The following is a 13108-nucleotide window of genomic DNA, read 5'->3' as shown; positions in this document are numbered from 1 at the left end:
TCCCTCTTGAAAGCTTGTAAGCCAGTCACTTCTTGCCTTTGTAACCCCACACCCCCCATTTTGGGTAGCCAATGTCCAAGTTACCCATCCCTGTCTACTCTGTGTGTGGAGGGGGTGGGAATGATTCTTGCTGTAAGGACTTATTCCCTCTTTGGAGCTACTGCTTCCATAGTTTTAATGTACTTTTAACTTGGTAATTCATTAGAGATAAGTGAACATCATTAATTACACTTGGGAAGTTGCTGTCAAATCAGTCTGACTCATAGTGGTGGTGGTGTACTGTGGACTCATAGCGACTGGGTAAAGCATTTCCGAGGCTGTAAATCTTCACTGGAGTCTTGGTGTGGTGCTGTGGGCTAATGCGTCAGACTGCAAAGTTGTTTGAACTGCAAGGTCGGTGGTTCAAGTTCACCAGCTGCTCCTTGGAAACCCAATACAGGGTCTCTATGGGTCGGAATTGACTAGATGGCACTTAACAACAACAACAAATCTTCACTGGAGTAGAAAGCCTCATATTTCTCCCGTGGAATGCCTGATAGTTTCAAACTGCTGACCCTGATGTTAGCAGTCTGACTCGTAACCATTACGCTACCAGATTTTCTTCCAGAGCTCCTTCTAGGACACCTATAGCCTATTATATTGTTATATCACTTTCTTCTGGTTTGCTTTCTACTTCTCCGCTCTCCTGCAGGTTCATCTTTATCGAAGCTGGATACCGACCCTCCCATCCGCCCTAAGGTTTCTGTCTTATCCTTTTACCCTCCTCTGTGTATGTTTATCACTGACTTTAACGTTTTTGCTTCAAACTTCCTAACCCTAGTTTCTAGGAAAGGGTAAATAAATGATCGTTAGGTGTCACAAGGCAAAATAAATACAATGAAGAATAAAAAGGGTTGTGAAAATTTGGCAATTAGGATGTCACTGAGCCAGCCATGCAAGGTTTTGGAAAATGACTCTGGCAATACTGTGTGAAGAATGGATTGGAGCCAGAAAGTATTAGCATATTTGTTGCTATTGTTAAGTGCCTTGGAGTAGATTCCGACTCACAGCAACCCTGTATAGGGTTTCAGAGGCTTTTAAATCTTTGTGGGAGCAGAAAGCCTCATCTTTCTCCCGCGTCTGGCAGCTTTGGGTCTTTGGATGTAATTACTTAACTTGTGGATTTAAATGTCATTAGGTTCCTTCCTGTCTCATTTTGGCTCCAGGCACTTCACAATTCCTATCCAGCCATCTATCGCTCATACGCATATTTCCTAGATCCGGTCAAATGAACTATTTACCTTCTAACAAGCCTGACCTTTTCTGCCCACAAACTGCATAGTATGACTCCACCTGTGAAAACCACACGTTCTCTGTTAAAAACAAAACAAAAACACCCCAAACTTACTGTTGCGGAATTTACTCACAGCGACCCTATAGGGCAAAGAACTTCTCCATAGGGTTTTCATGGCGTAAATCTTTACAGAAGCAAACTGCCACCTCTTTCCCCTGTGGAGCTACTGGGTTCCAATCACAGACTTTTAGGCTGGCAACGGAGCGCTTTCCTTACTGCGCTACCGGTACTCACTAATGTCCTAATTAATTCCCAAACACACCATGAAATATCTCTACCTCATCAGAAGCTCTAGAGAGCTGAGATCTCTTCCCTACCTCATCCCGCCCTTCCCCACCCACTCACAGTGCTTCCCTCCAAATCTACCCCGCACAATGCACCTGTACACTTGAAGAAACTTTAGTGGGGAAGAATAGCACGACAGGACCAGTATACTAGGCAGGAACGCTATAGAAGCTCTCTTAAGGCTCACAATAGTCCAAGATGTTATCCCGATTGACAGTCGAATAAACTGAAGCTCAAATAGTTAACCAGCCGAATACTAGAGTCTGGATTAAGACTATTAGTCCTCACTCCGGCATTATACAGAGGAGTGGGTCCTCGACCATTATCCCTTTCAGAGAATCTTTAAACAGTTAGTCTATAGAAGACCCTCTCGGATACTCCGCGGGAATCAGAGTCACGAATTTGCAAGCACACAGCGGCCATGCAAATCCTTTCCTGCTTGGTTATTGTGGGGGGAACTCGGGCCCAGTCCAAATACAAAAACAGATAAATTGGGTCTATTACGCAGAAAGATAAAGGTGGGAGGCCACAGCTCGAAAGGCAGCGCCCGTAGAACGTGCGGAGGCGCGATTACTAGGAAGAGGAATTTCCAACCCACTCGGACGTTTCTGATTGGTCATCGTCTCAGCTTGGAACTCTGGGGCGTGTGGCGTCACATCCGTCGAGCCCGCCATCTTGTTCCCAGGGGCAGTTGGCGGAAGAGATCGCGCTCCCTGGTCTCCGGCTCAATTTCTGCCGGGAGTTCTTGCGGCCTGCATCTCTGCGTCTGCTCTCGGCCTGGGCCCATTTGTCGGCGCCCCGGTTGCCTCTCTCACCCGGTTGGGGCACAGCCAGGGGGCCCCCTCTCCTGACGGCGTTCCATGGAGTAGGGTCCTGGACCGTTGTCCCGAAGAGCTTGATCGAGCTTGGCCCCCTCCCCCCTCCCTTCTCCTTCCCTCCTTCCGCCGCAACATGGCCAACAACAGCCCCGCGCTGACAGGCAACTCGCACCCGCAGCACCAGGCGGCCGCAGCCGCGGTTCAGCAACAGCAGCAGTGCGGCGGCGGCGGCGGCGTCACCAAGCCGGCCATCTCGGGCAAGCAGGGCAATGTGCTGCCGCTCTGGGGCAACGAGAAGACCATGAACCTCAACCCCATGATCCTGACCAACATCCTGTCGTCGCCTTACTTCAAAGTACAGCTCTACGAGCTCAAGACCTACCACGAAGTGGTAGACGAGATCTACTTTAAGGTACGAGCATCGAGGCCCTTGCGGGGGGTGGAATAATGAGTTTGGACGAGGGGAGGATGGAGGAACGGGCGGAGGCGACCACCCCCCCCCTCGAGATCTGAGAAGGATTTGTGGGTCTGGGAAAGTCGAGCTAATGAGGAACCATGGCCTGTCGTCTGTTAAAGAAGGGTCGTTTACTGGGGCCGTCCACCCGCTTCCTTTTTTCAGACTTTTAGGGCCGGGAGAGTCCGCCACTGTAGGTCGATTTTTCTCCCCCTACCTGCTGCCTGCCCTTTTGGGGGACTTGGGCAAGAGGGATGGGGCAGAGGAAAAAAGAGTAACACAAGCCTCTCCAGTTTACAGCTTTAAAATGATTCTTTTTGAAGTGGATCTACTACTCAGCACCAACTTGTTGGTGCATCTCCCTCTCACCCTGGGCCTGGGCGTGTGGTGACTTCAGTGTTGGCCTCGTGTTGTTGGTACTCACTGTCCGATCCAGACAGGGAAATGGTCAGTGCGTGTCTCGGACGGGCCGGGAGGGTTGAGGGTGGAGAGGTGCAAGTGGTGTGCAGAAAGGCCTGGACATTTTCCCAGCAGGAAGTCAGGAGAAAGCCGTCTCAGCCACCTGTGCGTTGGGCCTAATGAGAACGATCTGGGCCCTGGGCTTCTGCGGCAGGGTCGGTGCTGGCTTGGCTGTGCAGGGGAGCTCACCTGGCGCCTCCTCACTGCACTCTTGTCTCAGTTCTTGTTTCGTTAGCAGGATTGACTCAGTCTTGCAGCGAGGCTCGGAGCAGCCCAGGGTCGCAGGTAGAGGTATGCACTGTTAATCATGCTCAATCGCCATAAATGCATTTCCCTGGTTACATGAATGGCTAATGAGATTTCTCCCACCCTCTGGCCATTGGTTTTGGTCTTTTCCTCACCAACTAGGTAGGCATTTTCCACTTCCCTGAAAATACCGTAGTTTTATAGAGTTTGCTTTAGCTATATTGACACTTGGAACACTTGACAAAGACCACTGTTTTCTGTGACCTCGACATATTGGTAGAGGTGTTAAAAAGAAGAAACTTTTTTTTATTTGTTTTTAGGTTGTTATGCCCTCTTTCTCACTTAAGTAACTAACTTATTGAAAAATACTGAAACATAAAATCTTTTCATTGAAATCATACCTTGAGGAATACAGTTGAACTTTGAGTATATGTTGTTGTTGCCTGCCAGTGAGTCATTTCCGACCCATAGCAACACTGGTTAGGGTTTTCCAGGAGCCCTGGTGAGCTGGAACCACCAACCTTGTGGTTCATCCCACAGTGCCTCACTATATTTGGTGTCTGGCAAGAGTACTTTGTAGATCTAACTGTAGTACTACGAGCTAGTTGTTTTTTATTTAAGCTTTTAAAATGTAAGACCATTTTCCAGAATGCACACAGTATGGAGAATAAAACTAATCCTTAATTTTATCTAAGCAGTAAACTTTTAAATATTTGAAAATCGTGCTTTTTGCTGCAGACTCTGATTTAGAACAGGCAAAGGTTAATGTGAGAGAGGAAAAGCTCTATTTCAAATTTCAAACATTGTATTTTGAAACTCAAAGGACCCAGTTTTGTTTTCCAGGAAACTAGAACAAATAATAACGTGGGCCTCTGATTGTGATCTAACTTTGTATTGCATTCACCTCTTATTTTGGCTAGCCTAATTTAAGGAATTGAAATGTCTTATACAGCAAACTGGAGGAAAGAACAGTAAAGCAGTGCTGAGCAAAAGAATATAGTGTTTAGATTTTAAATACATGCTCTTCTGACTAGAGCCACTGAAAACTCTAAAATGTAACCATGGGTGGGTGGAAATAAAGAATGGCATTATTTTGCTTTTGTTTTTTAAGCTTAGAAATAAAAATGACTCTTACCTTTCCAAAAGATCTTCCTAGATTATATTTGTTTTAGAGCTAATATTCTCACTCTTTGCTATTTTTAGATAGACGTATGTGGTTTTTATAGGGTGCCCATTTTAGCAAACATGATACTGTATCATTGATTATGCTTCGTATAAAGAGTATTCATGCTTAGTTTATAGTCTTGGAAATTTTGCCTTGGTTTACATAATTGAAAATGGATTATGAATTGATTAATGGCAGAAATGATTACTGTAGATGTAGGCTTTGTAATTTCATCTTTAATCAGTAATAAACATAACTGATCATGAAATTATTAACAAACAGTTGTGCATAATTTTACATCAGAAATAATTACTGTTTTAGCATGCTTCAAGTCATTTTAATTTCATAATGGAGCTTTTTTTTTTTAAGCATTATAAATTAAGCTATTAAAGGTGTTATTTTTCCCCAGAAAATTAAGTTGGAGTCTTAAGTCCATTTTAAAATGAGTATTTTTATCAAACTCACAAAAAGATACAAAGTTGAAGTGTGGTCAAGCATTTTTCCACAAGTATATGAGACTGGAGATACTTAGTAGCAGTTTGAAAATATGGTTCAGCTTTGCTTGAGTAATATGGGAACCTGAACGTGTAATACATACTAAGAGGCTTCAAATTTTTCAGAGGAAAGTTCCATTATTGGTTTGTTCCATTTTTCTACAAACTTTTTATTTTTAATATAGTAAATATATCTACCTCATGTAATTTTTTACTGTAGCAGCATACAGAGACTAGGATAAATAGTAACAAAAAGTCATGTAAGTTTTGTGTTTGTTTCAGGGTTCCATCTTTGAAGTATATTATAATATCTATAATTTAATGTATGGAATTAGTAAACTATGTTATTTTTCATATGCTCATATTTCACTAAGGTAAACTTAATTGATTGCCTACCAAAATTTTCTTTGTTCCTACATATAAAAGTGTCAAGCTCTCTACAAAGAAATTTTGTTTTGTAAAGCTGTTGAAGTTTTGTTAAGTCATAATAGATTTATTGCTGCTCTTTAAATAGTTTTTCTAAACAGTTTTTCCAAGTTGGTTTACTGAATGTGAGTAAGCAAGACTATATGCATATGCCAAAATTTTCAACTTCCAAACTTTTGGAAGAGCGGCTCTAGTATGGACTAGGATTTTACTTAAATCAGACTCTTAAGAAAAAAATACAATGTAAGACTGTTTGTTTTGGTCATCTTTTCTATTTTCAGGTTACTCATGTTGAACCATGGGAGAAAGGAAGCAGGAAAACTGCAGGCCAGACAGGGATGTGCGGAGGGGTAAGTAGAAGTACGTGCCTTTTTAAGTTTTTAAAGTGTCTGACAACTAGTTATATTCTAAAAAACTAAAGGTCTTAATCTGTTGTCAATTACTTTTAAGTGTCTAGAGGATAGGGTTGTTGTTAAGTGCCTTTGAGTCAGTGCCCACTCATAGCAACCTTGTATAGGGTTTCTGAGGAGCAGCTGGTGGGTTTGAAGTGCCAATTTTGCAGTTAACAGTCCAGTGTTGTTCCTGCTTTATGCATAGTCTTGGTTATAAGAGTATGATTTGTTATTAGATACCTGACGGGATTGATCAATTGGCACTGTCTCTTAACTATTTTACTACTTAATCTCTGTTTCTCCTAAAGGTTCGAGGTGTTGGAACAGGAGGAATTGTTTCTACAGCTTTTTGCTTGTTATACAAATTATTTACTTTGAAGTTAACTCGTAAACAAGTGATGGGTCTTATAACACACACAGACTCTCCATATATTAGAGCTCTTGGATTTATGTATATAAGGTGAGCATGCGTTTATTTGTTTCCAGTCAACATTTCGTTTTAAAACATACATACTTACTAGTCCTTTGTAATTCTAGGTACACACAGCCCCCTACAGATCTATGGGACTGGTTTGAATCCTTCCTTGATGATGAAGAGGTATGTCAACAAGGGTAATAATTAGTTTTCTTCTGATTACTCTCATGTTTGCAATAATTTTTATTTATTGAATGTTCAATGTATTTTATGATTTTATGTAAATTTATTTCAGGAAAATGTTTTTGGAACTAATAATTACTAAGAGTTGGCAGATTTTACGGGTCTTAGGTTAAATTTCTAAAGGTTTATTTTTTAAATTGTTTAGATGTATTTTGGCAACTGTTAAAGTTTCTCTTCCTAAAGTTTTGCTTCCTAATTGTATTCTTTGTATCATATCTTGATCCTTATTTATACATTTGATGGTAACTTTTTAAGGTGGGCCCTCCTCAAGATCAAGATGATAAGTTATAGACAGAGAATACTAAAAGCTTTTTTCTTCTGGAACTTTTAGTTCTTTATCCTCTTCTTTCAAATATCAATATTCTCACTTGCATGGAAGTACAGAATCGAAGAGTTGGGTGGGGCTTAAAATAGGCTGAGACCTTAGACGACTTATTCAAAGGTGAGAAAACAAATATTTTAACTCTAGCTTTTTACTTCTAGTATACTATACATATTTAGAAAGTTAAAAGGATTTTTTTTTTTTCATAAAATTAGTAGTGTAGACTTAAATCTAAATTTAATATGCTGTTCAAGCTTACCAAGGTTGAGCTTACTATAGTTGTTGACAAAGTTAACTTTGGAAAACCTACTGTGTTAGATTTAAATCATTTACGTAGTAAAGTCCAAGATCTCAAAAAGTACTTACTGACTAGTGGACTATATTTTTTTGTTCATACAACTATCCCCATAACTGCTTTATATTTAAAGGTTGCAAAGCAAACTTCATGTACTTTGTTTTAGTAGTCATATATTTTTTTAAATATTCACAAGAATTTGTTGAATTAAAAAGTGTACTTCTCATGGAAATCTTTGTCATGCTTTTGCTGTTAAGTACTCACCTAAACAAACATCTCACTCAGTTTTTCTCTGCATTTTTTAGCATATTTTTACTGAGTCATTTAATAACAGAAGTAAAAAGTGCTTGTGTTAGGTGATATTCACAATCTGTAAAGTTACTTTTCTCTTTTTGTTTTTATTTTGAGTTCAAAACTGAAGTTCTCCCTTCTAACTTTTAAAAAAGCATGTCCCTTTTTATAAGTGGTGGTATATTAGGTTTATTTCTGAATGCTTCTAATCTGTTTTTTATTGTGTTTACAAGCATGAGGTCCTCTATTTAAGCTAACGTATTGTTTTCTTCCTTAGATATCTGCAGCGATTATATTTGGAAATACTGTATATCTGAACACTTAAATGTGTGTGAGTGCAAGCAGTTTTACCTATAGCTCTTGTTTTCCTGTTTAGATAACAAATCTCACTTTCCTTGTGTGCTTGCACTATAGGTTTGGGACTGACAATAGCTGACTAACATGTCCTGAGCTGTGAGAGGGCATAGCAAGAAGGCCTTCATGCGGTAATGACCCTTTTCAGAGACAATGGTCATCATGGATTATGCGTTTCCAATTATTTGTTCATTTATTTATTTTCTACATAACTCTAAATTAGAAACCTCACTGCTTCATGGCAGTTGGTTTGCTATTGCTTCCAGTTTATTAGGGCTTCATTTGATATTAGAGCTGTTAAAAGATTACCTTTAGACAGGAATTGTCTGAAGTAGTTGATGTGTAGCTAGGTTACAGTGCTAGGTGTGATGTGTGCAGATGTCCACAGAAATAGGTATGTGGAATGTGAATTTAAGTCGATTGTTCCACATAGCTGAGTCATATAAGGGGCTTTTTTCTTAGTCTTGTTAATTGAGTGAGATCAGTTCCCTTTATGCCCATGAGGCTGCAGGGTTTGTTCTCACCTGCATGCACACACTAAGCCCAAGTATTTCTCTGTATCATTCATTACCAGATTAGTTTGGTACACAAATTGAAATTTTTCTGTTACAATTTTTTTATAAGAAATTCCAAAGATGGTAATATTTTTATAGTATTCATGCATATATTTGGGATGCTCTTTTTGACGACTAGGGTGTCTTTTGTGTTTCTGTAGGACCTAGATGTGAAGGCTGGTGGAGGCTGTGTAATGACCATTGGAGAAATGCTACGATCTTTTCTCACAAAACTGGAGTGGTTTTCTACCTTGTTTCCAAGAATTCCAGTTCCAGTTCAGAAGAATATTGATCAACAGATTAAAACCCGACCTAGGAAAATCAAGAAAGATGGAAAGGAAGGTGCCGAGGAAATAGACAGACATGTTGAACGCAGGCGTTCACGGTAATATAACTCTTGGTTGTACTTATTTTTCAAATATGCTAATTCAAAGTTAACAGTTCTTTGTAAATTAATAGGAAATTCTGTTTATTCATTTTTAAGTTTGCCACTTTGTCCCCATGACTAAAATTAAACATCTGTAAATAAGAATAAGCAGATTTTTTTGCTTTAATTATTCTTGATATGTATGTCAACTGTTGTTGTTGTTGTTAAGTGCCGTCGAGTCGGTTCTGACCCATAGCAACCCTGTACAGGGTTTCCGAGGGTGTAAATCTTTACGGGAGTAGAAAGCCTCATCTTTCTCCCGCGGAGCGGCTGGTAGTTTCAAACCGCTGACCTTAAGGTTCGCAGCCCGATTTGTAACCACTACGCTAAGTATGTCAACTAGAGACCTGAAAAAAGAACACTGATGAAAATTAAATTTTTACAATACATTTTATCCATTGATATTTTCTTAGGTCACCAAGAAGATCACTGAGTCCACGGAGGTCCCCAAGAAGATCAAGAAGTAGAAGCCATCATCGAGAGGGCCATGGTTCTTCTAGTTTTGACAGAGAATTAGAAAGAGAGAAAGAACGCCAACGACTAGAACGTGAAGCCAAAGAAAGGGAGAAAGAAAGGCGAAGATCTAGAAGTATTGATCGGGGGTTAGAGCGCAGGCGTAGCAGGAGTAGGGAAAGGCATAGAAGTCGTAGTCGGAGTCGTGATAGGAAAGGGGATAGAAGGGATAGAGATCGAGAAAGAGAGAAAGAAAATGAGAGAGGTAGAAGACGAGACCGTGACTATGATAAGGAAAGGGGGAACGACCGAGAGAAGGAGCGAGAACGATCAAGAGAACGGTCCAAGGAGCGGCGAAGTAGAGGTGAGGTAGAAGAGAAGAAACATAAAGATGACAAAGATGAGAGGCGGCACAGGGATGACAAAAAAGATTCCAAGAAAGAGAAAAAACACAGTAGAAGTAGAAGTAGAGAGAGGAAACATAGAAGTAGGAGCAGAAGTAGAAATGCAGGAAAGCGAAGTAGAAGCAGGAGCAAAGAAAAATCAAGTAAACATAAAAATGAAAGTAAAGAAAAGTCAAATAAACGAAGTAGAAGTGGCAGTCAAGGAAGAACTGACAGTATTGAAAAGTCAAAAAAACGGGAATATAGCCCCAGCAAAGAAAAATCTAGAAAGCGTAGCAGAAGCAAAGAACGTTCCCACAAACGAGATCACAGTGATAATAAGGACCAGCCAGACAAATACGATCGGCGAAGGAGCCAAAGTATAGAACGAGAGAGCCAAGAAAAACAACACAAAAACAAAGATGAGACTCTGTGAAAATTTTTTTGTAAAAGTGGATCACATTGAATCCTAAAAATGTTTGATTAAATCTGCTTTTTCTCCCCCTGAGTTGAGATTGTGCGGTAGTTACACACTCTTGAAGATCCTTTTAGGCTGCATTTTCAGTTCCTCTTTTGTGTAGGGAAGTGCCTTTGTAATCCCATTTATTGCATTGATGTTTTCACCTAATTGTTGAGTTTGACACATGCTGCACAGGTTGTTCTTGCATTCTTAATGTTTGTTTTTGTTACTTTTTAAATGTACAGTCTGTACATACGTCCTGAAAATGTTTTAATTCCTTTGGCATGGTTGCCATGTTGGTTAAATTTGTATAAGGCAATAAACTGCCACTAATTCTATTTTTGTTTTGTAGGTGTGGGATTATGGTTTGTGTAATGAAGTTAGCATGGCTGTGCTTTTCGTAATAGAATGCTAAAGATTTTGAGAATGAATCTTGGATGTGTATTATAGGAGAATTATCTGTGCATTCAGTGTACACGAAGGCAGCATTTGTAGGATTAACATTCTTGTCCACTGTATATTATCTTGGAAGACTCTTGTTACTATGTTACACTTATATTCACCACAGTTATCTTTAGAGAGAATTTAAGAAAATTTAGTTTCTGGTGCAGAGGTTTAAATTAGGCTGTGATTTGATCAAAAGTCCTTTTAGCATTCTACCTCAAAGGGACATTGTTAGTATGCCTAAAATTTATTCACTTAGCTTTCCTTTTTTATTTGAAAAGATACATGACGTGATCTTTTTTTCCCTTGAATTTTCAGATTTTAAAATACTATATTAAAGAAAAAAAATTAATGTCTAAAGCCTAGCATTCTTGCAGCAACCTTATCTATACTAACATGAAATTTGCAGAGGGTGGGACAGGTGAGTAGAAAAAGATTCAAGCCTCAAGCTTCCAAAGCGTTTTTATAAATGGAAAATACTTAAATTATGAAATAGCTTGATAATGTCCTTTTTTTAAAATTCAAAACTTTTTTTATTGATAATGAAGACTGCTGTTTGAGTTTTTAAACTTAATCTAGAACAGAGAAATATTAAAGAGTAATGCTATCCTGCATTATTTAAGACTATCAGCAAATTATTTGATAGATTGTTCTTATGACTTGTATTCTGATTACAGAGAACCATCATGAGTGTGGAATAAACGCTGGATTAAATCCTTTATTCTGGGTGTTGGCTTTTCCCCTGTTTGTTAACATTTTTTAAAAATAGTATTTTATCTCCAAATTAACAGTATTTTTCTTGTGGAAAGTGATAAAATAATATCAGAGTGGCACTTTGTATTGACAGTGAATTTTAAAGGTAGATCAGAGCTGGACGTATGTGATAATCCTCATGAGAGTTCCTAATGGCAGTTCTGTCTGTTGGTGTGGCACTAGAGTAATTAGTTTCATGTCAGAGTGCTTAGTAAGATAATTTTTCACTTCGATTATACCTTAGATTCAAAATTTGGACTTGAGGGAACTCTTGTAAGATAACTCATCTGATTCATTTTAAACAAAATAGAAGCCTAAAGTAGTTTTGCTCAGTCAATGCCAGGAATAAAAGTATTAGTCAATCTAGTGATCTTTCTGGTTTACCGTTAATGACATTTCATTTATCTCATTAAGTTTATTGGTCAATTTATGAGTGCACACAGGCCACATTGTAAGAATTATATGGCATGGAAAATAAGTACACCTGCCAGAGTTCTCTACATACAGGTTAACATACTTTACTCCAGTGCTGAAAAGCCTCAACAAAAAAGGAGTCTCTATAAAAATAATGTGTTATGTGTTTTTTAAAGAGGCTAAGTCATCTTGCTGTTGGAATTGAGCATCTGTGTGCTGCCGTGTAGTGTGGAGTTGGTTTTGATTCATGGCTATCCTATATACGGTTTCTGAGACTGTAAATCTTTATCAGAATAGAAAGTCACATCTTTCTCCTGCAGGACAGCTGGTGGATTCAAACTGCTGATTTTGTGATAGCAGCCCAATGTGAACACCATTAAATGTCCTTGACATTTATTAAAGTGCTGTCCATTTGGTCAGACTCATAACGACCCTATATAGGGATTCTGAGGAGTGGTGGGTAAGTTTGAACTGCTGACCTAGAAGTTCAAACTGACCTTGTGGTCCAGTGCTTACCTACAGTGCCCCACAGGACTCCAAATTAATATTTGTTAAGTGCCGTCAGTTCCAAGCCATAGCAACCTTGTATAGATAGGGTGTCCAAGGAGTAGCTGGTGAGCTCGAACCAACAACCTTGTCGCTTAAACCAGCTTTTTGCAGTCCAGTGCGTTAACACACTAACAAAAAAATAGTACTTAGTAATGAGAAGTAGTAGATTTACACTGAATTTTTAATATACTTAAATTATGGTGCTACTCCTTTGAATAGCTCTATTTGGAATGCTAAGTATTTTACATGAAATGTGGCATGAGTTTATTTCAAATAGAGATGAAAATCAAGCAACATTTGATTTCCTATTGATTTTTTTTTTAATTAAGGTTTTTATTGTGAACCTTAACACAATAAAAAAGTTTACAGGACAGATCATCAGTTTTTCATACAACTTGTTTCATTACAATGATTATAATCCCCTCCATATACCATCAGTTAACAGTATTTCTCTCTATCCACTTTAGCTTTTTAAAAAATAAACAAAAACCACTCAGGCATATATAATTTACATTTCCAAAGGGCACATTCTGCAAGTCTGCCTCCTGGCCACCAGCTCTTAGTCCCTTTCTTCCTAGTCCATGGATCTAGAGTCCTCAGCCACTCCCCCTCTCCATGCCCCCATCTCTGCCTCCATCTCTGTTGTTGCTTCACTGGATAAGGTCCTGCATTCTGCTTG

At 39.2% G+C, this 13108-nt stretch overlaps 1 protein-coding gene across 1 annotated transcript; it reads left to right on the top strand.

Moving 5' to 3' along the window:
* Nucleotides 1-2296: 2296 nt before the first annotated feature.
* PRPF38B (pre-mRNA processing factor 38B) lies at nt 2297-11475 on the top strand. Its single transcript, XM_006865980.1, has 6 exons — nt 2297-2848; nt 5962-6030; nt 6381-6532; nt 6610-6670; nt 8708-8931; nt 9387-11475. The coding sequence occupies exons 1-6, from the start codon at nt 2570-2572 to the stop codon at nt 10243-10245; spliced, it is 1644 nt and encodes a 547-aa protein (XP_006866042.1). The 5' UTR covers nt 2297-2569; the 3' UTR covers nt 10246-11475.
* Nucleotides 11476-13108: the final 1633 nt, after the last annotated feature.

This window comes from Chrysochloris asiatica, unplaced genomic scaffold (genome assembly GCF_000296735.1).
Source record: "Chrysochloris asiatica unplaced genomic scaffold, ChrAsi1.0 scaffold00085, whole genome shotgun sequence".
NCBI lineage: Eukaryota > Metazoa > Chordata > Mammalia > Afrosoricida > Chrysochloridae > Chrysochloris > Chrysochloris asiatica.
Note: the sequence above shows the minus strand (reverse complement) of the source record. Positions and strands in the feature narration are given on the sequence as shown.

Excerpts from the sequence above, each read along its gene's own strand:
- PRPF38B (XM_006865980.1), top strand. The coding sequence starts at position 2,570 with ATGGCCAACAACAGCCCCGCGCTGACAGGCAACTCGCACCCGCAGCAC. Across the intron at positions 6,031-6,380 it reads AGACAGGGATGTGCGGAGGG|GTTCGAGGTGTTGGAACAGG; the intron begins GTAAGTAGAAGT and ends TTTCTCCTAAAG. Across the intron at positions 6,671-8,707 it reads CCTTCCTTGATGATGAAGAG|GACCTAGATGTGAAGGCTGG; the intron begins GTATGTCAACAA and ends GTGTTTCTGTAG.